The following is a 24,117-nucleotide window of genomic DNA, read 5'->3' on the forward strand; positions in this document are numbered from 1 at the left end:
AAGGTGGGTGCCCCGTGTCAGCAGTGAACGCCCCCCAGAACCGACCGGGCAGGGAGGACCAGCTGTGGCCCGGAACCGGGCCTGGAACCCAGGGCATGGCCCGCATGCGGCCGAGGTGCCGTGAGAGCTGGGAAAGCAGAGACCCCGACCAGGCCGCGGGCGGAAGAGTCCTGGAGGCGCTGCTGGCTGAAGGGGTCGTGGGCACCTCGTGGAGGGATTTGGGTGGACGTGGGGGGCTGGGGGGCCACACGTGGAGAAGGCCAGCCAGATCAGGGCTCCCCTGGGTGCCGGATCACCAGCGGCCGAGGCGGGCGGGACCTGGAGCAGGTGCCACCAGAAGGGCAAGGTCGAGGGAGGAGCCGCGTGTGCTCAGGGCAGCCCCTCGTCCGCCGCTCCGGTTTGTCTAGGATCGGGGCGAGGGGGGCCGTTTCAGGGAGAGGTTGAGACGGCGTTGAGGGTGGGAGAGGGGCCAGGCCGGCGGGGCCTGGTGTGCCCACCCCGCCCAGCACCGGGGTCGGGGGAGGGGGGCGTCCTGGCCCAGGGCACCGAGTGGCTGGTCGTGATGAGCAACGGGGCTGGAAGGGCGGGGAGGAAGGAGGCCCTGCTCGGAGGAGGGGTGTCGCTTCCCTGGTTTTGCCCCCCATTTGGCAGCTCTGTCTGCCCGTGAAAACCATTTGCAGTCCAGAGCCTTTAGGACAGAAACGGGTGAGGAGGGAGAGGCGCAGAGCCGTCCACCCTCATGTGTGGGGCACCGACCAGGAGGCCGCTGGGCCTCAGAGAGGGTCTTTGCTTTGTGGGCAAACGCCCAGCAGGGCCTCCCTCACGACACTGGCACGGGGCACAGGTGTTTCATCGTAGATGAAAAAGTCCTTCATTTTATAGCCAGAGAAACGGCAGCCCTGGAGGGTGATGTGAAGTTAAAGTTATGCAAGAGTCGCCGGGAGAACCGGTACCAGAATCCAGGTGCCTTTGTGCCCACTCGGATGCTCTTTCTAGAGGAGTTGGATAAGGCAAGAGATCTTAGTTCTTGCTAACTTGTGACCGTTTTCACCCCCGATTCTAGGGCGGTTCTGGTGCAATTAGAAGGATGCAGCCACCCCGTCGTCATGAAGGGCCTGTGCGCCGAGTGTGGCCAAGACCTGACCCAGTAAGTTCTGGCAGCTTGAGAGTGGGACACCGTCCCCCCTGGAGCCCGAGGGTGGTGGGTGTGAGCGTGGAGGGCCAGGTCGCCTGAGGGGCTCGGGTTGGAGGATCTGTCTCCACTGCCCTTCGTCTGCCCGCATGTAGCGTGAGTCAGTCCGCTTCCTCTCTGGTTTGATTTCTTGGAGCTCTGGAAGCACTAAAGCATGTCTGCCGCCCACCCCAGGTGTGGTAGGAAACAGCTGGTGGGTTGGGATTTGCCTTCTCATCCCCGCTGAGTGAACCGCGCTTCCGCACTGGGACCGGCCATCCCTGGACGCAGCTGGCATTTCACAACCTCCAGGCCCCCATCTCGCAGCCTGCGCTAGTTTGCCACCACTGTTGAGTTGGCTTACCCCGTTTGTACGTGTAGAGCAGTGTGGACCGTTCTGTACTTTCACGCTCTGGGCCTCTGTGTTTCAGTGGGACCATCTTTATTTTCAAAGGGAACTCTGTGAGTGTGACTCTTACTTAATTTTTTCCTTGGTTTTCCTGTCTGTTTTCAGACAGTGGGGGAAATTTCAGCACTAAGCCCGCAGGACTCATCAGCTAAAGCCTGAGCTAAAATTTCTGCATGAGTTAATGAGCTGCAGGTGTCGCTTCAGCAGCCCCTTCTCGCTTCGCAGGCTGCAGAGTAAGAATGGGAGGCCGCAGGTGCCGCTGTCCACGGCCACCGTGTCGATGGTGCACAGCGTCCCCGAGCTAATGGTGAGCTCCGAGGTAAGTGTGCCCCTGGCAGGGGCAGCGTTTGGGAAGACGGTTCCTGAGAGCCGTGAGCGCATCTGTGGGCCGCTCTTAGTGTCAGGAGCGACAGGAGAAGACACCAGCTCCGTCGTCGCCGTCCCTGTGTTCCCAGTGTGCCCGCGGTGGACGGGTGGTTTATGTGGCGCATGTGGCCTGCCCGCGGGTGAGGGCTGCACCCCTTCCTCCTCCTTCCCCAAGCGATCCCGCCTGCAGGCAGCACTGCTCCGCGGGGCTGCGTTGGGTCGGCAGCTCTCCAGGGTGCTGCAGCCGGACCCTGGGTTTGGAGAGCTGCGGGTGGGAAGAGAGCCGAGGGGGAAGAGCAGAGCCCGGGCCCATCTTGAGCAGGGGTGAGGGGAGGGCATCTCGAGGGCTCCTGCCCGGGGAGCAGGGGGCCAAGCAGGAGCGGGGAGGTGTCAGGTCTGATCAGTGCTGGCTGCGTGGACGTGGGGTGGAGGGTGAGGGCCCGGTGCTGTGCTTTCACGTGCAAAGACGTGCGAGTGCTGGAGAGATGTCTGGAAAGAAAAAGTTTGCTTTTTGTACATTGCCGTGTTGGTCAGAGGCCTCCTGACACCTGGGCCAGGGTCCACACGGTGGGGTGAGTGAGCGTCGCCAGGCCCGGGCACTAGGCACGGTGCCCACCTCACGGGGCTCTGTAACAACTGGCTTCTTGTCTTACCGCAAGGCAGTCTCGGAGCTCTGCGTTCTTGCAGGTAGTAGGTAATAGCTCTCTTCAGTGTTATGATTTTGTCAGGTGTGTGCTTTTAAATGATGTGTACCTACTTTGTCCTTCATGGGAAAGACAAAGTGCGAGGTACGTGATTCTGGTTTTTCTGAATTGCTGAAATTTAAACAAATACAAATACATAAGTGTATGTTTAAGACAAAACAAGGAAGTTTGAGGATAGAAAGAGAAGAAGGCGCCCCCCGTCGTTTCTGCTGTGCAGGACTAACCCTCGCCCGTCCTGCGTGAGCCGCTTCAGGAGCGGACAGCGGGATCCCCTCCGCCCCACGCTCGGCTCGCTGCTTGTCTCAGCTCTGCCAGTCGCTTGCCCTGAGCAGCTCCAGAGCCTTCGGCTGAGTCTGTATAGACACAGCCACTTTCTTCTCAGCCCCCGTGCACCGGTCTGCCTGTTTAATGAAAAGCAGTCACAAGTCGGAGTGGCTTCAAGAGGGTTGGACCACACAGGACTGGCACTGGGGCCTAGTCTGCAGGCCGCTAGGCTTGCGAGCGAGGCGGGCGAGGCGTGTGGGGCCGTGAACCCCTCGGCTTCCTCTTCTGTTTTCTCATAAGACCGAGTTTTGTTTTGGATCCACATGTACTTGCTTTGTCGTCTCTCTTTTTCCTTTTTAACTAGCAAGCTGAAAAGCTAGGAAGGGAGGACCAGCAGCGACTGCATCGCAACAGAAAACTAGTGCTCATGGTGGACTTGGACCAGACCTTGATCCACACGACGGAGCAGCATTGCCCGCAGATGTCCAACAAGGTGAGCTCCTCCGGGGGCCGGGGGGGGTGGTGGGCAGCTCATTCAGCGACACGCGCAGGCCTGAGCAGCTTGGGTACAAGCTTCGTCTGAAGGAGCGCGTGTCCTCGGCTCAGTAAGTGTGCAGGCGCAGGGCGCTCTGCTCCGGAAGCTCTCGGCCACGGTGCGGAGGCCGGTGAGTAGCTGGTGAGCGCTGGCGTCAAGTCCCTCACCCGCAGAACAGCATGTGCTTTTCAGTTAGTCTTCGATGTCGTGGGCTCTTCTGTAAGACGCTCTTTGTGTGACGTCACGATTGGCAGGCGTCTCGGGGGTTTCCTGCATCACGACCGCTGGACTCAGGCTGGGGGGCAGAGCTTGAGGGCATGGCTGCCGCGAGCACCGCAGCCACTTGGGCTTATTCTGCCTGCGAAGCCGGGCCTTTTCACTCCTTGCATAAGAGTTTGCACGGTTATGCCACTCCCGTTCTCAGCTTGTGTGGCAGGAGGGTGTCCTCGGGGCCATGTGGACGGCGCTCAACTGCTGCTGGGGGCTTCCCTGTGCCTCTGCCCACACCTGCCCACTGGCCAGGCCCCTCTGGACCCCCAGACAGCATCGGGACGCATGGCAACCCCCCGTCTTGCCCCCAACTCTGGACCCACAGGACACCTGCTGGCGACAGCCAGAGAGGCATGTTGAATCCTTAACCTCGGAGATCCTAACTTGGGATTTTAAGGATGTTTCTATTGTAGCTTCTGGACGTTTTAGCTGTTGAGTATGGTGGAAGGTGTTTTATACCATTTCACACTCCCAGATGCTTTACCAGAACAGCCCCATCATGAGGGGTGTGACGAATTTAGAGCTAGCAAAAAATTAACTAGGCCTCAGGTTGTTTCCTTTCTTTTTAGTTTATTACTACTGAGAAAACGAATGACAAAGAGGATTGAAAGGATCAAAGTTTAACTCCCTAAGGAGAGTGGACGTGCGTGCACGTTAATCACGTATAAGCAGGTTGTCTGTCTCCTAAAGATGTCTGCGAATACTGTTTCAGCTTCTGTGTTTCATTTGTACGGTAGTAAAGTTGCACCTTAAACCATCCATGAGTTAGACTGAGTGATGTGGGACCCTTGGTTTGTGTTCACCTAGCTCTGGGAGACACTGTCAGTAGCCCCTGGAGGTGGGTCCTAAGCGGTCCGCAGCGGCTCTGCCGCTTGCTGCTATGGGCAGTGACTCTCTCAGGGTGCGCACTTTGTCCGTGATCAGAGAAACAGTGTTGGCAAGACGGTCAGGGTGTGTAAGCGTCCACCGGTGTCCTGATAGCCTTTTAGTGAAGCCCTCGGACAGCCGAGTTACCATAGTCATCACAGGAAGTTATCCCAGGTAGGTAGTTACCTGGTCGTTCTGGGTAGCTCCTTGCTTGTCCTGGGCACTTACCATAGGTGGTTACCACAGCAGGGAAGGTGGAGCCCCCCTCCGCCATAGAGCGTGAGAAAGGAGAGCGTTTCTGTGGAGTGGGCGTGGTTCACTGCATGTCAGCTCCCGCTGGTGACCATGTCAGCCGCAAGGCCAAGCCTTCACGGCGGCTCCCGCCCCCTGACTGGGCCTGTTCTCTGCAGGGCATATTCCACTTCCAGCTGGGCCGGGGCGAGCCGATGCTGCACACCCGTCTGCGTCCGCACTGCAAGGGGTTCCTGGAGAAGATCGCCAAGCTGTACGAGCTCCACGTCTTCACGTTCGGCAGCCGGCTGTACGCACACACGATCGCAGGTGAGCGGGCCGTGGGGCTCAGTCCCCGCACTGGACACTTCACGTTTGGCTTCTCTCTTTTTCTCAATGTTTCTTGAAGATGAAGGGGAAAGATCAGGAAGGTCTCCCAAACTCAATTTCAGTTTCCCAGCTGGCAGGTGGGGGCCCAGTTAAGTCGGTCCACAGGCTGCAGGCGGACGAGAACCTCCCTGCTCTGCCGGGCCCACGGGCCGTGACAGACACGCTCCAGTGCAGAGGGCAGGCTGCCATCACTCCGGTCAGCTGCACGCCACGGGCCTCTTTGGAAGTCGGTCAGGACCACACATACGTGGAAAAGTAGAAACTCTCGCTATGAGGGTTCTGTTAAAAAATGTTAATCCGTTTGGAAATAGCTCTGGAGCCGTGTTGCTTGTGTTTGTCTGCAGTTAGCACTTTCGGCGCAGACAGAACAGTCTCTCTAACTTGGAAGGGAGCAGCGTGACGATGTATTAACCTGCTGTCCTAGTTCGGGCTTGCGGTTCTGTTCTGGCTGCTCTCGTGCATGGACACCGGAGCCCCCTGGCCCCCAGCTCTGGCTGGGACGGGGTGAAGGGCACCAGCTTCCCCTGCGTAGGCACATTTGGGCTCTAGCCCACTGGGGCCCATCATTGGACATTGGCACCCGCAGTATGTCACAGCTCCTAAGGATTAGTTACAGGTACGTTAAACTAAGTACTTTTAAATGCAAACGCCTTTGCAGATGGGTCTTGGTCTTGTCAGTGGAGAAATACATTTTAAATTCCCGTTTAACATTTGCTGCCTCTGTAGGAAATGTTAGTCACAAACACAGCGGCAGCGTCATTAGTTAATCCATCTCGTAACTAACGTTCAGCGTGTTCACCTTCAGCGTATGGCTGCTCTGCGGCTCAGCGGGAGCGTGGTTTGGAGACTGACGCAACTCCTTTGCAGAGTTCTCACACCGCTGAGTAAGCCACACCCCACGTGGGAATAGCAAGTGACGTCTTCAGGTGCGGCCTCAGGCTTCTCCTCGTGGCCGTCACCCCTGGAACCTGGCCTCGCTAGGTGTCAGTTAGTGAGGCACGGAGAGCACCAGCGAAGGTCCGGGGGCGGGAGGGGGCGTTCCTGCTCAGCCTGCCGCCCTGCCCCACCCCCCCCAGGGCCTGTGGCCATCGCCGCTTCCTGAGGTTCCTAAGAACAGGGCTCGCCCCATCTCAGGCTGCGCCGTGTGCCGTAGAATCCCAAGTTGCAGCAAGTCCAGACGAGGCCATCACGAGGAAACCGCAGGCAGTATCCCAGCGACAGTGGGTGCAGAGACCCTCCAAGCAGCACCTCGACCAGGGGCCCCGAGGTGGTTCGGCCACCCCAGTGAGGGCGTTGAGAGCGACCACGGTTCACCTGCAGAGAGGGCCTGGGAGGAAGCACGTGGCCCCCAGGGCTGGTGCCCCACGTAGCTCTGGGAGCTGCGAGGCCTTCGGGGGCACGTGGATTTGAGCTTAGTGGCCACAGCGCTTTTCGCTGGAAGGAGTCGGCTGACCAGCCGTGTCAGTCTGATCATTCGCAGATGACAAGCAGAGGCCACACGTGCGGAGGCCTGACAGTGGTTTTAACAGGGATGGATTTCGTAACTTCCTCTTCCTGTCAGCTTTACTGTTTTCACAAAATGTGTCCTTTCGGTGTAGCGAGGATAGAAACGCTTCCGTTGGGGCGGAAATGTTAAGCGCGTTGCGTGCTCTTCATTTGTTGTAGAGGCTCTGATACTCAGCGTTTTAGATTTAGCCGCTGAGAGGCTTCAGCGTTCATACAAGTTCTTTACATAGTAGAACGGTAGTGTGTGTTTCTCCTGCGAGATGGGCGTTGTCTGTCGATGAAGCAGACGACTCAGTGACCTCGAGGCCCTGAGCACTGGGCGGCTGCCGCCCCGCTGCACAGGGGCCCTCAGGAGGGGCACGCGGCTCCGCCCAGAGGAGGACCTCGGGCTGCAGGCCTAGCGACCGGTGACGCGTCCGTCTCCGTCAGTAGTAGGAAACAGTAAGGCGTGGGTGTCAAACCTGCAATGTCAAGGGTCCTGTCACCGAGGGAGGCGGCTGTGGGCGGGCCGTGTGGGAGAGGACGCACGTGAGGTTATGAAGGTGCCTCCTCGTCCGTGTAAAGAAAGGCTTGAGGAAACACGGGTCTCCTGTCACGGTGTGAGTTGAGGAGTGCTGCCCGAACGCCCTGCCCCCCCCTTTGCTTTGCGAACACGAAGGTCAGGGAGACAAAGCCAAACCAGCACGTGAACTCCTGTTTGGCGCCACTTCTGTCGGCGACGGGCTCCTCCCTGATGCCACTCTCAGTCCCCTGCGAGGTGGGCAGACGTGGTGCTAATTGCCCGCGGCTCTGAGCTTCCGGGTAACACTGAACTTGTTCATCCCGTCTGCTGTCCCAGCAAGATTCCAGGTGATGTGAGATTCAGTCAACATTTCCTGGACCAAAGCCCTTACCTGCGTTAAGATTAGAGGGAAGGAGGGCTTCCCTGATGGCGCAGTGGTTGAGAGTCCGCCTGCCGATGCAGGGGACACGGGTTCGTGCCCCGGTCCGGGAAGATCCCACACGCCGCGAAGCGGCTGGGCCCGTGAGCCATGGCCGCTGAGCCTGCGCGTCCGGAGCCTGTGCTCCGCAACGGGAGAGGCCACAACAGTGAGAAAAAGAAGATCAGAGGGAAGGAGCTGTACGAGGGTGTAAGAGGGTGACGGTCTCACCTGGAAGAGGAAAGTGCTCGATGCTGGTGCTCTGTTCTGCACATCACTGCACGTAGGAAGGGACATCAGCGCGTTGCAGACACGTGACCTTGTCCTGTTTTCTTTTCAAAGGCTTCTTAGATCCTGAGAAGAAGCTTTTTTCACATCGAATATTATCGAGGGACGAATGTATTGACCCGTTTTCCAAAACGGGGAACCTTAGGTATGTACCTGGCTGTGCGCATCTGAGGTCACCATTCAGTTTCCGTCGTAAAGTCTGCGTTTTGAGCATCAGCCCAGTCGTTCTGTATTTATTCTCCCGGTTACCAGCGTCCACTTTCTGGCACGTAGCGAGTCCGCTGTCTTCTAACCAGACCCCTCCCTTCCCTGCTCTCCTTGAATGTCCAGGCAATGGTGGCTCCTGGGGCACTTGGGCCAGAGCCCAGGGCGACATGGGTGTCGGGGGAGGAGTGAGCCCAGGGCCTGGGGGATGCGTGGAGAGATAGTCTGGGCGGCCCAGCCCCCAGAGCCTCCCCAGAGGGCGAGGGGGCTGTTTGGCCTAGTCGGGAGTTTTAGGGGGTGTTGGCACCTCGGACTTCTGTTTCCTTAAGACCTGCGTGCTGTGCAGCGTACAGTCAGTTATCAAATCCTAAGTCGTGCTACTCTGCACTGGCGCTCGGCCTGTTTCCACGTCCTTCCGTCCCTCTGTGCCCCTCCCGATCCGGGTCTGTGTGCTCTTACACCAGGGCTCCCTCCCATCCCTCCCTAGAGCTGATTTATATTCTTGGGAATTTCCTTCTCACTCTACAAGGAATTTCCCCACTGCTACCCAGAAAGCCGCCTCCCCCATTGTGTCCTGTGTCAGGTATCACTTTCTTCATGGCTGTTGCTTCTTAAGACTTGGACAGTAACAGCTGTGGCCCCAGTGGCCTTTTGGCTGGCGTTGGCCACCCTTAGCTAACATTTCGTGCTTCAGATTTAGGGTATCCACACAGACTGAGACCTGTTCATGTCTATGGGATGCAAGAAGAGAATCAGAGTACTTGTTTCAGAAACAGTTCTCGTGTTTACTGGTTAGGCATCCGGACGAGCAGGTTCGAGGACGAAGGAAATCGAGGGAGGGTGTGATGACTGGTTCGGGGGAAAACCTACCCGAGGCTGAGCGTGTCAGAGGGGAGGGGCTCCATGGCAGCTCCGGGGGCGGCGCTTGGCTCTGTTCCCCGGCCTCGATTTGGTGTGGTTTTCACCTCCCTCGTCTGGAATTAAATGTGCTAAAGGCCTTAACTGTGTAGGTCATTTTGGCTACCGCTTATGCTTTGCCTATGGAAAACAGACTCACCAAAGACAATTCTGGACACGTGAACGTTTTTTTCTGACTAGTTGTAGCCTTTAGTAGCAGCTAGAAAACCTGAACAGTGACATGCGTTTCTCCTGGGTTTGTTTCCCGATCCTAGAAAACAGGCAGGAAGCACTCATCCTTCTGAATTTTGCGTCCTTGCGCCTGTCTGTCTGAATCTAAGTGTCGTGGGCAGAAGTCAAGTGAAAAGACCACAGAGCAGGCCTGTGTCCATAAGGTGGCTCTTTGGACGCTTGCTAACATCTTGCTCCACCCATACATCCTCATAGCTTTCGGGAACACAGCAGTCACTTTTTGGACTTGGCATCGTGTAGGTGCCCCAGCGAAGATTTGAGTAAGGCCTTGCCCTCCTGCCTGTAACTGAGAGCTCTCCCTGGCACAGGCCGAGTACACGTGTTTGTAAATAAAGCCGTGTTGGGATGTGGCCAGGCCCATTGGTCTGTGCCAGCTTCCCCTGGGTGAGGGCTTTCCATGGCCCCAAACAGTAAACCCTTCACTCTCTGGCCCTTTGAAGAATTTGCCATGACTCCTGCCTTAAGGAGTGTCAGACACTGGAGAAAAGCGTAACTATCTTAGTATAACTTTCTCTGGAAACTGTTTTAAACGTGAGCTAAACAAAAGCCCTTCAGTGCAGTTTGCATCTGGTTCTGATTGATATGCTCTCTGCTGGTTTCACGTAAAAGGTGGTCTCGACGCTCGGTCGATGGTGACCTTCTGTAGATTGTGCTAGTACTTCCGATGCATTCTTACTTCTAGAAACCTTTTTCCTTGTGGAGACTCCATGGTTTGCATCATCGATGACCGAGAAGACGTGTGGAAGTTTGCCCCCAACCTGATAACTGTGAAGAAATACGTGTACTTCCAGGGCATAGGTGACATCAATGCCCCATCCGGGTCCCGGGAGCCCCAGGCGAGGAGGAGAGGTGGGTGTGGCCCCTCCTGGCTGTCAGAGAGCACCAGCTCTGTCCTGTCTCTGTTGTGGCTGCTGTTAATTGAGGATTCAGTTTGGTTTGGGTCATTTATTTATATTTCAGTAGTCATAGAGATTGTGGGGTTTATTTATATTATGCTGAAAAATGTGGTATTATTTGGTTTCAGTTTGGCTTTTGTTTTTTTCTTTTACTAGTACCAGCCTAAACATTTTTCCCGTTGAGTAAAGATTAAAGAATACTATTTAATTTAATGCATCTGAATACTACCTTTCATCCCGGCTTTCCTTGAAAGACAAGCATGACACTGGGAGTTTGGTGTGTGAGGCTCCAGCCCGTGGGCGATTGGTGCCAGGCCCCGGCCCAGAGCCTGCGGGGAACCTCCCAGGCGAGCTGGAACCCAGAGTCTGAAAAAATTTTAAAGTTTTGGTTTGAAGTGTTTCTGATGATCTTTAGCTTTTAAATAATCCATTTTGAGGCATACAGTTATTGCTGTAGTCACTGAAGTAGAGCTTTGAGGTGTAGGCAGGGGAGTGAGACCCCAGGGCACCCTCGGGGGCGAGGCTGCCCAGCACAGCTCGAGCTGGGCCCGATCTGGCCACAGCCTGGGACCCAAGCATGTTCTGCGCATCTCGTACCACTGTGGAACCCAAAACGAGGCGGCCGGGCGAGGCCCGCAGACCTGAGATACTCGCCCTCCAGCCCTTCCCGGCTGAGGGCGCCCTCCCTGGCCAGAGGTCCCTCCAGCTAGCAGCTGGGGGCAGGTGGATGGAGTTTGTTTCCACAGGGGGTTTCCTCTTAAATGTTAGGTGACGGTCACCTTGTCTCTCATGCACACGTGCAGTCAGTCCTTCTCCTAAAGGTGCCGACGCCACGGAGCAGCCTCCATCCGTCAAGGATCCCGAGGAAGGAAGGCAGGTGTCTGGGGTCGAGCAGAGCAACGGCCTCGGGAAGCCCACGCGGGAGCTCAACGGGGGCGCAGGCCCTCGGGGGGGCTGGCCCTGTCCCGGGCAGGAGGAGGAGAGGGGCGCTCGGCCCGCCGCCTGCGCCCCCTCTGCTGATGGCCGGGGGCCCCTGGCGGGCACCCAGCAGCACGGGCGGACGCCGCCAGAGAAGAGGCCCGTGCTGGGTCCGGTGGGCCCTGACCCGGACCCAGATGTCCCCAGTGACAGCGGGAGCAACAGCGAGTCCGAGGGCCGGCCGTCCCCCATCCCCTCTGATGGGGAGAGTGGGGAGAAGAGGACCCGGAGAAAGCCTGCGGCCACCCGCCATGCTGGGGACATCGTGGCCCAGGGCAGCGCCTCGGGCGCCAGTCCGTGCGTGGAGCCCGGGCCCGGCGTCCAGGCGGCCGTGCAGGGGGAGGGCGAGCGGGACGGCCTCTGCGGGCTGGGCGGCGGCTGTGCCGACAGGAGGGAGGCCGAGACAGAGTCCCAGAACAGCGAGCAGTCAGGCATCACGGTGGGCGAGTCCCTGGACCAGAGCGCGGAGGAGGAGGAGGAGGAGGAGGACGCCGACGCCGACGACCACCTGGTCCACCTGGAGGAGATCCTCGCCCGCGTGCATGCCACCTACTATGCCAGGTATGACTGCTTTCTCCGCGGGGAGACCCAGGACGCCCCCGACATCCGGAAGATTGTCCCCGAGCTGCGCAGCAGGGTGCTGGCCGACGTCGCAATCATCTTCAGCGGGCTGCACCCCACAAACTTCCCCATCGAGAAGACGCGGGAGCACTACCACGCCACGGCCCTGGGCGCCAGGATCGTCACCCAGCTGGTGCTGGAGCCCGGCAACCCCGACCGGGCCACCCACCTGATCGCCGCGCGGGCCGGTGAGTCACGCCCTCCTGCCCCGGCCCCAACCGCCTCCGGGTGGGGCTCCGGCTCCCCCTCCGAACCGGCTGCCTCCATGGTCCGCACTGCGGGGCCACCCAGGTGTCACTGCTCCCCGAGGCCCCGGGCTCGAGGCTCTGGGGTGGGTGCCGATGTAGAGAAGCGGGGCTCTTGAGGAGCCATCACACGGTGGGCCCTGCTCTGAGGGCTGTTCCCTCCAGGGCCCCTGCTGTCCCCGCCGCCCCAAGCCCTGACGGCAGACCAGTGGCCCGCGGCGGCTGCGAGCAGAGTGCATGTGCCCGCAGGCACGGAGAAGGTGCGCCAGGCCCAGGATTCCGGGCAGCTGCACGTGGTCAACCCCGACTGGCTGTGGAGCTGCCTGGAGCGCTGGGACAAGGTGGAGGAGCGGCTGTTCCCGCTACGTGGTGACCCGGCCAAATCCCAGAGGTGGGCGCCCGCGGGGGGCGGCCGGTGGCTCAGAGGGAGGGTCCGCGCTGGAGCCCACACAGCCGCTGCTCCCGCTCGGGAGACGCCGCCGCCCCCGCTGCGCAGACTGTCATAAAGAGTACCTCTGACCAGTGTCACCTGGAGGAGAAGCGGAAGTGCTTCTCCTGAGACACAAGTCAGCTTTAAGCAGCAAATCCTAGTTTGCGGCTGTTTCTTTCACAGCTGGGACGTGGTCCCATCAAGTCACAGGGTCTTTACAGAGTCCAGCGTGGAGGGAGGGGGTGGCCAGGATGAGGGATGGGTGCAGAGGGCCCGTGGGCAGAGCCAGGCAGCACGGACAGCGCACCGGCTCCATCAGAGCGGGTGCTGTGTTTAGAGGTGAAGCCGGAAACAGTGTCAGACAGACAGCGGTGCAGCCCGCGCTCTCCAAGGGGCCTTGTGTCCCAGCCGAGGTCGAACCCCAGGCTTAACGGAGAACCACGACTTCACGCGCGGATTCACAGTCCCAGCGGGAGGGAGGCGCGGGGGGTCCCGATCTGTTCCGGCCTCTCCTCACCACCCTCGTTCTCGCCTCCCCCCCAGGGAGGACGGCCCGGCCGCCTTTCCCGACAGGCAGGGCCTGCTTCCAGCCACCCTGTTTCATCCAACACCCGTGCATCCCAAGGCCCCGCCTGGCCCTGAAGTTCGGATCTACGACGCCAGCACGGGCAAGCTCATCCGCCAGGGTGCTGCGGGCCCCGGGCCCCCCGGCTCCCTGCCGGTGCACGCGGAGCTCTCCTCCTTCAGGTACACGCGCCCCGCACGCAAAGGCATCCTCGCAGGGCTTAGCCAGCAGGCAGCAGAGTGGGGTGCCTGTGGGGTCGGGCCGGGGGCACAGTCCTCACCCATGCCCACGTCGGGCCTTTCTGCATGTTCTTCCGTCCTGTCTCGGGTCCCGGGACTGGGGCAGACGAGTCTGTGGCTCAGCCTGGACCTGCAAACGCCCCACCTTTGCTCGGTGCCAAGGGGTGGCCTCAGGCGGCTGGACCTGACCCTCCTGTCTTGCCCTTCGGGTCCGTCCCTGCTGCCACCCCCAGAAGGGCCAGTTGGGAGCAGCTCTGCTCTGTAGCCCCGGCCCTCAGGTCACAGGTCACACTGGTGGCCGTGGCAGTTGGTAAATAGGAACATAGAGAGAGACCCAGGTCGGGGAGGAAGGCACTGCCCGGAGGGAGCGTGGCCAGTGGTTTCCACACGTGTCTCCACGGGTGTCTGTTTCCTTTCTGCCTGTTGACTGGAAATCAGCTGAGTTGGGGACCTTACAGCACACCCTGTAAACACCTTAGCTCTCCGCGGTGTAAGTGAGGGACCTGAAGCTTTGCTTTGTTTTTGAGGAGTGGCCACTGCCTTGAAACGCTTGTGCTTCTGCTGAACGCACGTGGTCTTGCTTCTGGGTCCCCTCCTTTCTGGAGCCCCGAGCCCATCCCGAGAGCCACCTTTGCTGTTAGCGGCCCACGTGTGGCGGTGGATTTCTCCTGCTCTGGTGGCCTGGCAGCCTGCGCTGACCGCGTGGCTCCACCGGAGTGCTCGTTGCAGGGGGCGGGGACTCACCCAATTCCCGACCCTCTGGCCTCGGCAACAGGCCGCGAGGGCCGACGTGAGCCCGGTTGACGCCAGCAGAGTGGATGTGGACGCGGGGCCCCTGGAGGCCAGCGGGGTGTCAGTTGACCCTGCGGCTGGGCTCCAGACGTGGACAGACGCCCGGGGTTTAGGCCAGTTTCAATTGGGCTGTTGGTTGGTGGATTATTTTGTTCTGAAAGCATCGTCGCTGATTAAGCTCTGATTTTCTTCCGACAACATGATATTTAATTACTTGAGAAGGTGCGTTGTGATCTCTGTGCTGCCTGTACTCCCGTGGAGTTACTTCCAGAGCAGGGTCACTAGGTTAAAGGTCGTGGATGTCCTTGACTTTAATAGACGGGGGCAGTTGTTTGTTACTTTGCCAAAGATTTGTTGGGATTTGTGTCCTGCCCGGCAGGACCGGCCCCTCCCTCTCCTTCCTCCTTGATCGGTCTCAAGGCGCACGGCCGCCCTCTCTCTCCGGTGAGGCCCAAAGTGGGCCTCCCACAGGCGACGACCTCGGGTGTGTCTGAGGGTGAGAGGTGCAGGGCGGGGAGCAGCACCCCTCACGGAGACAGCGGGCCGCGAGTGGCCCCGGGCTTCCCGACATCGTGCACTGAAATGTATCTCCCTGCACGGACGGCCTCTGCGATTCCGAATTCCTTTTCATTTACCCTTTGTTTGTCGTGTGCTCTAAGTTGTGAACGTTTTGTTTTCTTCAGTAACGGTTTTATTTTGAGACAATCGTAGACTCACAGGCAGTTGTCAGAAGTAGCAGATCCCAGGGACCGTCAGCCCGCTGCCCCCATTGGCGTCATCTCACAGAACTGGCCGTAGGGTGCAGCCAGTCTCGAGCCGGGACGCCAGCACTGGCCTGGTCCAGACGCAGCATCCAGCCCCACCGGGCCCCCCGGCCCGTCTCCAGCCCTCCCAGCCCCACCCCCAAGCCTCACCCGGCCACCACTGGTCTGTCTCTGTCCCTGTACTCCCGTCATCCCGAAAACACGGAGTAAGTGGAATCACAGGGTGTGCAGCTCCACTCAGCACAGTTCCTTGGAGATTCTGCCCCGATGTGGCCGTGTCCGCTGCTGAGGAGTGTTTCGTGGAAAAAGGTGCTGCGGCTTCTGTGGCGTTCACCCGCGGAAGGTCATCTGGGGCGTGTCCAGCTCTGGAATGTTACTGATACGGCCGCTGCTGTTGTAAACGTCTTTGTGCGTCTCTGTTTCTCCTGAATCAGCGCCCAGGAGTGGGACTGCTGAGTTGTACAGGGAGTGTGTTTAGTTTTACAAGAAGCCGTCCAGTTTTTTTCTGCAGTGGTGGTACCTTTTACGTCCCCACCAGCGGGTGGGGGACATTGTTTCTCTGCATCTGGTGCCCCCGTTTCCATTTGAGCCTCCCTGAGGGTGTGGGACGTGTGGTTTCATGCTCACCCTTTCTCTCGGCCCTTTGCCCCTGTGGAGTCTCCTCAGCGAGATGTCCCGTCGCCTGCCCGTGCATTTGACGCCCTTAGGGTGTCTCGGGTCCTTGTCCTGCGTCAGTTGCGAGCCTTGTGGAAGCTTCTCGTGCTCTGGGGATGCCTTCCACCCTCTTAACAGCGTCGTTGGCAGAACAGACGTTTCCCGTTTCGGGGAGGTTCTCTGACTGGTGGTCTTTCCGTGAGTCATGCTTCGGTGTCAGGTCTGTGGACCCTGCCTGGCCTGGATCCTGGTAGCTTCACGTATTGTATTGAAGTCCGTGGTCTGTTCCGAGTGAGTTTTGGCCTAACGTGAGAGGTCTGAGGGTGGGGCCGTTTGTGGGCAAGGCCCTCTTTCCTCCATGGGCTTGTTCTGCACCTCTGTTGGACTCAGGGGACCGTATTCCCGTGGGTCCGTTCCTGGGTTCTCTGTCTCTTCCAGTGGTTGGTGGGCATTTTTGCCTTTTTCCTAGTCTGAGGGGGGAAACGTTGAGCCTCGCACCGTCACACGTGGTGTCGGCTGCGAGTTTCTGTAGCTGCTCCTCCTTGGATTCCTCCCATCTTCCCTGTGTTTCACCGTGAATGGCTGTTGAATTTCTTCATCGCTTTATCTGTGTTGACCTCAGGCTCGCGCAGTTTTTCTTCTTTGGCGTGTTACTTGAGTCGTATTTCCCTTGTAACTGGAGTAGCATTTCTCTCACTGCTCTCAAGATGTTTTTCCTTGTCTTGAATTGCAGATTTGACGGTGATGTGTCTTAATATGGATGTGGGCTTTTATCCTGTTGCGGATTCACTTAAGAGTCTCGAATCTGGAAGTTTCACGTCGTTTTTGCCAAATTTGGCGCATTGTTTCCGGCCATTATTCTTCAAGTACTTTTTCAGCTCTGCGTGTTTCTCCTCTCCTTCTGGGGCACCAGCAGTGACACGATCGGGGACTCTCACTGTCGTCACGTGGGCCTGAGGCCGTGTGCGTTTTTCCTCTTCAGTCTGTTTCCTGTCGTTTACATGGAGCACTTTCTAGGGTGTCTTCAGATTCAGATTTCCTTCCCTCTGTCCGCTCCGTCGCGACACTGAGCCCACCTAAAGCATGTTTTTGTTTGTTTTCACTTCTAGAATTTCCATTCGGTTCTTCTCTTTATCTTCTGTTTCGTTCCTGAGGCTCTTTGTTTCTTTCATCTATTTCAAGCGTGCTTGTAATTGCTTATTGAAGCATTTCTTTGTATTGAGGATACTTTGGAAGCTTTGTCAGACAGTTCTGTCATTTCTGTCACCTCAGTTGACATCTCCTGATTGTCTTTTTTCAGTCAGTTGGAGGTCTTCCTGGCTCTTGGTGTGACAGGTGGTTTTCAGTTGAAACCTGGAGACAGGTCTCTTTCTGAGAGTCTGGACCTTGCTGAAACCTTCTGTTTAGCTGGCTTTCGCAGGCCGTGCTCCCGCAGCAGAACTTGTAAGACACCTCCTCACCCCTGCCGGGCAGGGGCAAAAAAAGTCCAGGGTCCCACTTGGCCTCCGCTGACGCTGGCCTGGGGGTCACTGTTACTGCCGGGCAGCCTTGGCGCGGGGTCCACGACAGTCTGACGCCTCCCGGTTTTTGCAGGTGGGTGGGCTCCACTGACACTGCAGCGCGTCACGGACCTGCTTAGAAAATGTAGAACTAGGATCTCGGACCAGGCAGAGTCCACACACTTGACAGCGGAAGCATGACCCATAGAAAGAAAACTGATCAGGAGCTCCCTCCAAGTGAGAAACCCCTGCTCTGCCAGCGACTCTGCTGCCGGCTCCGTGACGCCCCCACGCGGTGGGGCGAGGGGAGGCAGCAGGCGGGGTTGCTGTCCAGTCCTGTGCTGGCGGCTGTGGCTGTCGTGAGCCGGGCCTGCCCGTGGGCGTGTCCAGTTGCCAGTTCCTGGGATGAGCAGCGGGAAGTGCCAGAGAAGCCACCGTGGGGCCTGGGGCTCGGGCTGTGCGTGCGGAGCCGATTCAGAAGCCACAGGGACGCTGCTCCGTCCGGGGGGAGACGCGCGAGCAGGCGGCGGGGGCTGCGAGCTGGCCCTCCAGCTGTCCGTCCTGGGGGCTTCGTAGCCTGGTGTTCACCAGGTTAGAAAGCAAAACCGAGGCGCCTTTGAAGTACTCGCTTCTCGTTCATCTCAGAAGAGCAATAAACCACTGCCCGTTAACACTGTTTTAACGACGAGTAGCTCTTCTCCAAATCCAAAAGAAATGTAACGAGGAGGGCGGCTCGTCTGCATTTCTGCAAATCTCTCTGGCTTAGCGGAAGACGGCGTTCCCAACTGCCTCCTGGTCCACCTGGTGTGACCTGCCATCCGGTGGCCTCGCCCGGTGTGTCTCTAGAAGAGGGAGGATGTTGCAACTGCCCTGAGGGGGTTCTCAGGAGCCCCCAGCGTGGTGGCCGATTTTCAGCATCTTCCACGTGGAAGAACATCCTGCCTTTTCAGGTGTTTGTGCGTAGCTCAGGCTGAACCCACACCCCACTGCCTTGAGGACTAGTCGGCCCCTGGGCCCATGAGCCTTCCGTAGGGGGTGCACGTGTTCTCACCTTCCCCATTCTGGGTCTGAAGGGAGGCTGTGCTAGTAAAAAGGTACTTCTGCCGTTTTCCATATTTGTAAGAGGAGCTCTGGGTGGTGGGGTGACGGTAAGTGGGTGTGGGCTGAAGTGCAGCCTGATGCCCAGGTCAGAAGACAGGACGGGAAGCTCTTAAGCCGCATGGATACGTGGAGGCGGGCGGGCCGTCGAGAGGCTGGGGACAGAGTCTGACTTCGGAAGAAGCAGAGGTCAGCGGTTTCTAGATGGTCCTTCATGTTTCTGGGTCAGAGATCTTAACCACATCAGGTAGTATGTGGTTAGCCCAGTACAGTTGCTTCCTTTCAGTTTTGTGATTCAGACTTATTATTACCACCACTTTTCTTCAGAGTAACAAGGTTTTGCTACGTCGTCTTCAGTTTCCTGGTGGCCGTGAGGTACCCACGGCCAGCCCCAGAGGAAGGCACGGCCGCCCGCTTCACAAAGCCCCTTAAGTTCTGAGGCCGTCACGGGCACTGACCCGTGTTGGGAACCTGACACGGGATGAGAGCGTGTGTGGGGGACAGGGGTGCTCTGGGGTCTGTTCCAGGTGGAACGGAGAGGGTAGCTCAGAGGACAGTCACTGTCACGCCAGCCTGGGGCTCGGCTCCAGGACAGAAGCGTTCTGGGAACAGAAGGTTGGTTCCTCATGCAGTGTTGATGTTTAATAGTTTAATAAAACCCCACACATGACCCTGCATGTTCCTGTCCTCTGTGGACGGACGGACTTTCACTACGACCCAGGGCACTCTGTGTCTTAAATTCTCTATCACGTTATCTCTACTTTGTAGCCTGGATGATACAGAAATGGTTGGTTTCTCGCAGTCTTACAGCTGCTTGATCTTACTTGGAGTGTAAATAGCACTGCGGCTGGTTTCTGAGCAAGTGTTCACCGTCTCTCTGCACCTTTGCCCTTTGTTCTCAAATGAGTCCCGCCAGGCGGATGCTCGGACAGTGCGGTTTGTTGATGGGAGGAGCTAAGTGTTCACTTTTAGCCCGAAGAAGGGCGAGCCTGACCGGCCCACAGCCTGGCTGGACTCAGGGATTTGGTTTCATAAACAAACCCATATCAAGCCTGAGTAGGTACCGTCCACGAGACAGCGTGTGTTTCCACAGCTGAGATATCGTGTTTGTGTGTGTGTGTGTGTGTGTGTGTGTGTGTGTGTGTGTGTGTGTCTGTGTCTGTGTCTTTACCTATCCCGAGAATCGAGAATCTGTTTCAGGGCTGGAAAGGTGACTTCAGACCAACTTTCCTCATACGGGGCCTGTGAAATTCCTTTCAGAGCGGTCCAGCCACATCACCAGCAGATGTTTGGTGAAGACTTGCCAGCCAATCAAGATGGAGAGCAGCCTGGTCCTTCTAGAAGGAAGCGGCAGCCCAGCATGTCGGAGACCATGCCGCTGTACACGCTGTGTAAGGAGGACTTAGAGAGTATGGATAAAGAGGTGAGCCCCGGCCCGGCCGCAGCAACGCCTCGCGCGTGGCCTCACCTGGCCTTCTGGTCTCCAGGGACGTGTGGGAGAGGAGGTGACGACAGCAGGAAGTGACCAGTTGGTGTATTGGCAACATAGAAGGCAGGTTTCTGCACCGACGGGCCTGACCTCCCCCTTCCACCCCGGGGCCCACGGCGGTGTCTGGCATTGTCACTACTAAGGGGGCTCCTGGTGTCGAGTGGGTGGGCGCCAGGGGAGCCGCCAAGCAGCCTTCAGTGCCCGGGCGGCCCCCGCGTCCTCAGGACCCAGGTCGAGACGCCCTCTGCCCTTTCAGGTTGCACGTAGGTTTTGAAACACACCCAGATCGTGACTGGGAACTGGCTGTTACACCACGAACAGGTGTCGGGCAACGTGGGTAGAAGTGGTGTTTTTCTTCCAAATGCTTAATTGTGGGAATAATGATGATAGGATCCAGAATCCCTTTTGAAGTGAAGATTAAATACAGAGGGGATTCTCCTTAGGACCAGAAACTAAACTGTAGATAATTTTGCAAGTCAGCTGTTTGTCTCTGGCCCATGAGGGAAGCAGTGGGAGCACCTGTAAGCCCGCCCTTTGTCCCTCTCGCCCTGTGTCCCGTGCCTGCCCCAGGGCCTGTGTGCCCCTCGTCCATCCTAGGTCAGGCCCCTCAGAGAAGGCCCCAGCCTGTGGAAGGTGGCTTGGGCAGCATGGCTCTGGGGCTGCTGTTCTACGCAGGCACCGTTGTGGACACCACACCTCACGTCCCACTAAACGGAGCTGGGCCCGGATCGGGACCGACACTCCTCCGGGCCTCGGATCTGCGTCTTAGAGACAGACAGCTCCCGCAGCCACTCAGCCACTCGTACTGTGCAGACAGAAGTCGTCCTCGGACCATCGCGGACGCCAGGGAGAGCCCTGAGGACAGAGATGCATTTCAGCTTACTTCCGGCGGTAGCAGAGGAATGTTATATTCAGTATAGAATCCTGCCAGCAGCTCAGACCATCATCTTCAGATGATGATTTATCCCATGGCGCTTAAACCTGCCGTCAGATGGGCCGAATTTCTCTGTCTGCCGTTCGTCTTCTGCCGTTCTGAGCATTTAGCCAGTACGCTGCTGGGGTTTGCTCATAAAAATGTTTTCTCCTAGAAGAAGTTTTTTAGCCGTAAGCCTGTCTTCTTGATCAAGGATGTTCCTTGTTCTCCGTGAGGGACGCTTCCTGCTGGGGGTTGGCAGGGGACAGCTGGACACTCGCTTCTCTGCTCCTGCCCGCCCCCTCGCCCCAGTCCTCGCAGGTGGGCGGGGCGGCTTCGCTGCTGGGCACCTGCAGGGACACGGCTCAGTCTGTCAAGCAGTGGCGACGAGTTTGCTACCTGTTTGTTGCACATCAAAGGGTGGCGAAATTTTAACATGAGATAACAGAGTTAAACACACTCCCATCACTCTGAAACCTGGCTTTTCTTTCAGAAATGAAAATTAGCCTTAAAACCTTCGCTTTGGCTCTTCGGGAAGAAAGGTTTTGAAGGAGAGAGAAATCCTGGACTTGGGATTCCAGCAAACATGACTGTCGTTTTATAAATGAGGGAACCAGGGGTTGGTGTCCAGCGGTGCTCAGGGGGTCCTGCTCGATTCCCGGTGACATGTGGGCCCCAGAGAGACTGCTCGGTCAGTGCCGGGCACCAGATGACCAGGGGAGCGGGCGCCCGGCTCTCCATCTTCCCTGTGTGGCAGGGCGGGGGCCGTGTGGGGCTTTAGGATTTGAGGCCGGACAGAGCTGGGCAGAGACCCTGTCCACCATCTGCAGCTCTGCCCAGAGACGGCCAGGCTGTGGTCCCCAGGGTCGCACGAAGGGCGGAGGCCCCCGTGGGGCTGCAGCAGGCAGCTGAGGCCAGAGAGGTGTTCCCTCTCCTTAAAGTTCAGGGGAACAGGACTACTGAAGAGGGTGCTGTGTGCTCATCTGGGCGGTGGCTCTGAGCCTGTTGTAGTTGTAGTTTACTCCACCAGAGGGGGCTCTTCAGATGGGCCCCCGGACTGGCAGCGACAGGTGCTTGTCTGCTCTACACTTTGAGGACCATGTCTGGGCGCTCCACAGCCAGGGCGTCCCAAGCACAGACGCCTCTCCCAGCCCCCAGCCGCCCGGAACTCTTCATTTCCAGGGTCAGCTCCTCTCACCAGGAGGCACATCTCACCAGCACCAAGGTGTTCTGTACTCGCAGCCTGCACCTAAACCTGATGAGGAATGCTGCTGTCCTTGTAACACGCCACGCGCAGGCTGGCGTCTCAGATGAGCATCTTTGCAGACCCAGAATCTGAGCAGAACCTCCTCGTTGCTTTTTTCAAAGAGGCGAAAGTATACGCACGTCTGGTGTGATCACCGCTGTCTTCGTCTTGTTGATGCCAGATGGTTGTGTATTTTGGTTCACGTGAAAAAGCTGTTTGCTGAGTAGAGGCTCAGCAGCTCCCCGTCTGCCGTGGTTCAGGCGGAAGCGGTGAGGGTGTGGCCTCTGCCCGCGCAGCCCTCGTGCGGACTCTGGGCAGTGGTTCCCTTTCAGCTCCGCGGCAGCCTCCGTCAAGGAGGAGATTGTTGACTTTATTTGATAGTTTGAGGGCACGCTTTGTCTGTTTGGACCAGCGAGCACCATCTGTCAGCACAGCGAGGAAATCCTGTCTCATTTCCCACCTGTGGACATTAACACGTTTCACTGGAGAAATTGAGACCTCAGGCGCAGGTTTGCTATCTGGTGGGTTAAAGCCTTTGATACGCAGTAACCAACGTGTCCGAAGGTGGTCCCTTGACCCCGAGAGGCCACCGTTGCACACGTGGGTGGCAGTTTCAGCCTGCTGCCCTCACTACCGTGGTCCATTTTGCTGCGCGTGTCACGGGGCTGTTTCCCCAGGGAGATCTGCAGAGTTGCTTATCCCACCCTGACGGCGGGTCCGCTCTGTGCTGGCGGCAAACGCTGTCTTGTGAGGATTATGTTCTGAATAGGATAGGCACATCTTCCACGAGCTTCACAACATTGAGAAGAAGCCAGGTGATCCCAGAAGCTACCTGAAGACCCAGCTTCAGGGAGTTGGGAGGCTGGAGCAGGCATGGTCCCGCAGCGTTTTGAGTTTGTGTTCAAAAGTCAGGGCCGTTAGCACATTTGTGATTCTTTGCGCAAATTATGATGATTCTTAGGATTGATGTGGCCTTGCATTCTGCGTGGTTGCCATAAAGCTGTCCTTTCCCAGAGTCGGTGGCGTCTTCTCACAGCATGTTTTTGCTGGTGATCAGTTCCGTCAGCACGTGTTTTTGTTACCAGCAGATGCACAAGAAAAGCGTGGAAAGTTCTCACAGCGCCTGCCGTGCAGCGTCTGCTCAGCTGGAGGTGCACAGTTAGCACGATGCACAGGCGGCGCACGTGTCGGGGGAGCAGATGCAGGCGCGTGTGGACGGTGCCCGTGTGCCGCGCCCCCCGTCCAGTGCAGGGTTGGACTCTTCCTCTGGCGTGCTTGACGCGGCTGCATCTCATGCCTGCGGGTGCTCTGAGCGCACGGCACACCTCCCTCCTCTGCCACCTCTCTGCGCTACTCTCGCTCTGCGGTGGCCCGCGTGTGCCGGTGTGCGCGTGTCCCATGTGCTGCCTTGGCTTCCGGCTCTGTTTCTGCTCCTCCCACTTTTTTTGCCTCGACTGTTTGTTAGAAGTCAATCCCAGTCGTGCTGGGTGTGGGGCGGACAGCACTGCAGAGGCGTGAAACTCACGTTGCGGTCCACGGCCAGCAGGACAGAACTTTCCATCTTAGCCTGACTGGGCTGGTCACCTGCTAAAACACGAAACCCTGTTCTCCAGAGCTTCTACCAGGACATGATATTCAGGATGTCCAGCACACGATTTAACAGTTACTCAACATGCGAACACAGGAACGGGCGATTCCCAAGAGAGTGACAGCAGGCGCCTACCCGGATAGCCCAGGCGTTGGGGTCGTCAGACCAGCACTACAGCAGCGGGCGTGGCCGTGGCCGTGGCCATTGGGAGAGGCACAGCCTTGAAGAGAGTGCAGACCACGAAGAAGAACCACACGGAAACAGCAGGACTGGACACGCACTCAGGCAGGTGCCCTGAAATTCACCAGGAGGACCCCTGGTGACGGGAGTGTCGAGGAAAGGTTAAGTGAACTTGAAGACAGGGTTATAGGAATCACCCTGAGGAACAACAGGAAAACAGACCGGGCAGGGGGTCAGCGTCTCAGGGACACCGGGGTCAAATCAGAAGTTGAATGTTTGTGTTGTCTGAGCTGATAAGAGGGAGAGATCGGTGCAGAAAAAATACTTGGGGAGATAATGGCTGAAAACCTCAGGTTTGGTGGAAGACTTCAATTTACTGCCTTTGATGGCATAGACTCGTTTGGCCAGTTGTGGAATTTCTTCAGAGGTGGTCACGACATCCAGGCTCCTTCTCCCCTGGGATGGAAGCGGGCTGTGGGAAAGGCTTGCCCAGCGGGACACAGATGGTCACGGGTTGGGGGTCGGGGTTGACGCCCGCTTGCCCTCCTCCCCCCACGCGTGGGCTAACCTGAGCTGATGTGAGGCCAGAGCACGCGTTTCTCGGGTACTGGGTTTCCTTACTGCGTGATTTAGGAGCCGTACGTAT

At 57.9% G+C, this 24,117-nt stretch overlaps 1 protein-coding gene across 9 annotated transcripts in view; it reads left to right on the forward strand.

The window, feature by feature from the left end:
- The window catches only part of CTDP1 (CTD phosphatase 1), a 41,839-nt gene that overhangs the window by 5,502 nt on the left and 12,220 nt on the right, over nucleotides 1–24,117 (forward strand). For 4 of the 9 annotated variants that reach the window (XM_027118826.1, XM_027118822.1, XM_027118819.1 and 1 more), the window contains exons 2-11: nucleotides 1,064–1,147; nucleotides 1,806–1,899; nucleotides 3,279–3,407; nucleotides 4,997–5,147; nucleotides 7,976–8,066; nucleotides 9,957–10,123; nucleotides 10,974–11,957; nucleotides 12,180–12,405; nucleotides 12,988–13,191; nucleotides 19,316–19,478. In XM_027118826.1, coding sequence (XP_026974627.1) covers nucleotides 1,107–1,147; nucleotides 1,806–1,899; nucleotides 3,279–3,407; nucleotides 4,997–5,147; nucleotides 7,976–8,066; nucleotides 9,957–10,123; nucleotides 10,974–11,957; nucleotides 12,180–12,405; nucleotides 12,988–13,191; nucleotides 19,316–19,478 — 2,250 coding nt within the window. In that variant the 5' untranslated portion in view covers nucleotides 1,064–1,106. The remainder of the gene's footprint in view (nucleotides 1–1,063; nucleotides 1,148–1,805; nucleotides 1,900–3,278; nucleotides 3,408–4,996; nucleotides 5,148–7,975; nucleotides 8,067–9,956; nucleotides 10,124–10,973; nucleotides 11,958–12,179; nucleotides 12,406–12,987; nucleotides 13,192–19,315; nucleotides 19,479–24,117) is intronic. The other 5 variants (XM_027118820.1, XM_027118824.1, XM_027118823.1 and 2 more) reach the window with 5 other exon arrangements.

The sequence above is a fragment of the Aethalodelphis obliquidens genome, unplaced genomic scaffold (assembly GCF_003676395.1).
Source record: "Aethalodelphis obliquidens isolate GAN/ISIS:26980383/991018 unplaced genomic scaffold, ASM367639v1 scaffold19, whole genome shotgun sequence".
NCBI classification, from domain to species: Eukaryota; Metazoa; Chordata; class Mammalia; order Artiodactyla; family Delphinidae; genus Aethalodelphis; species Aethalodelphis obliquidens.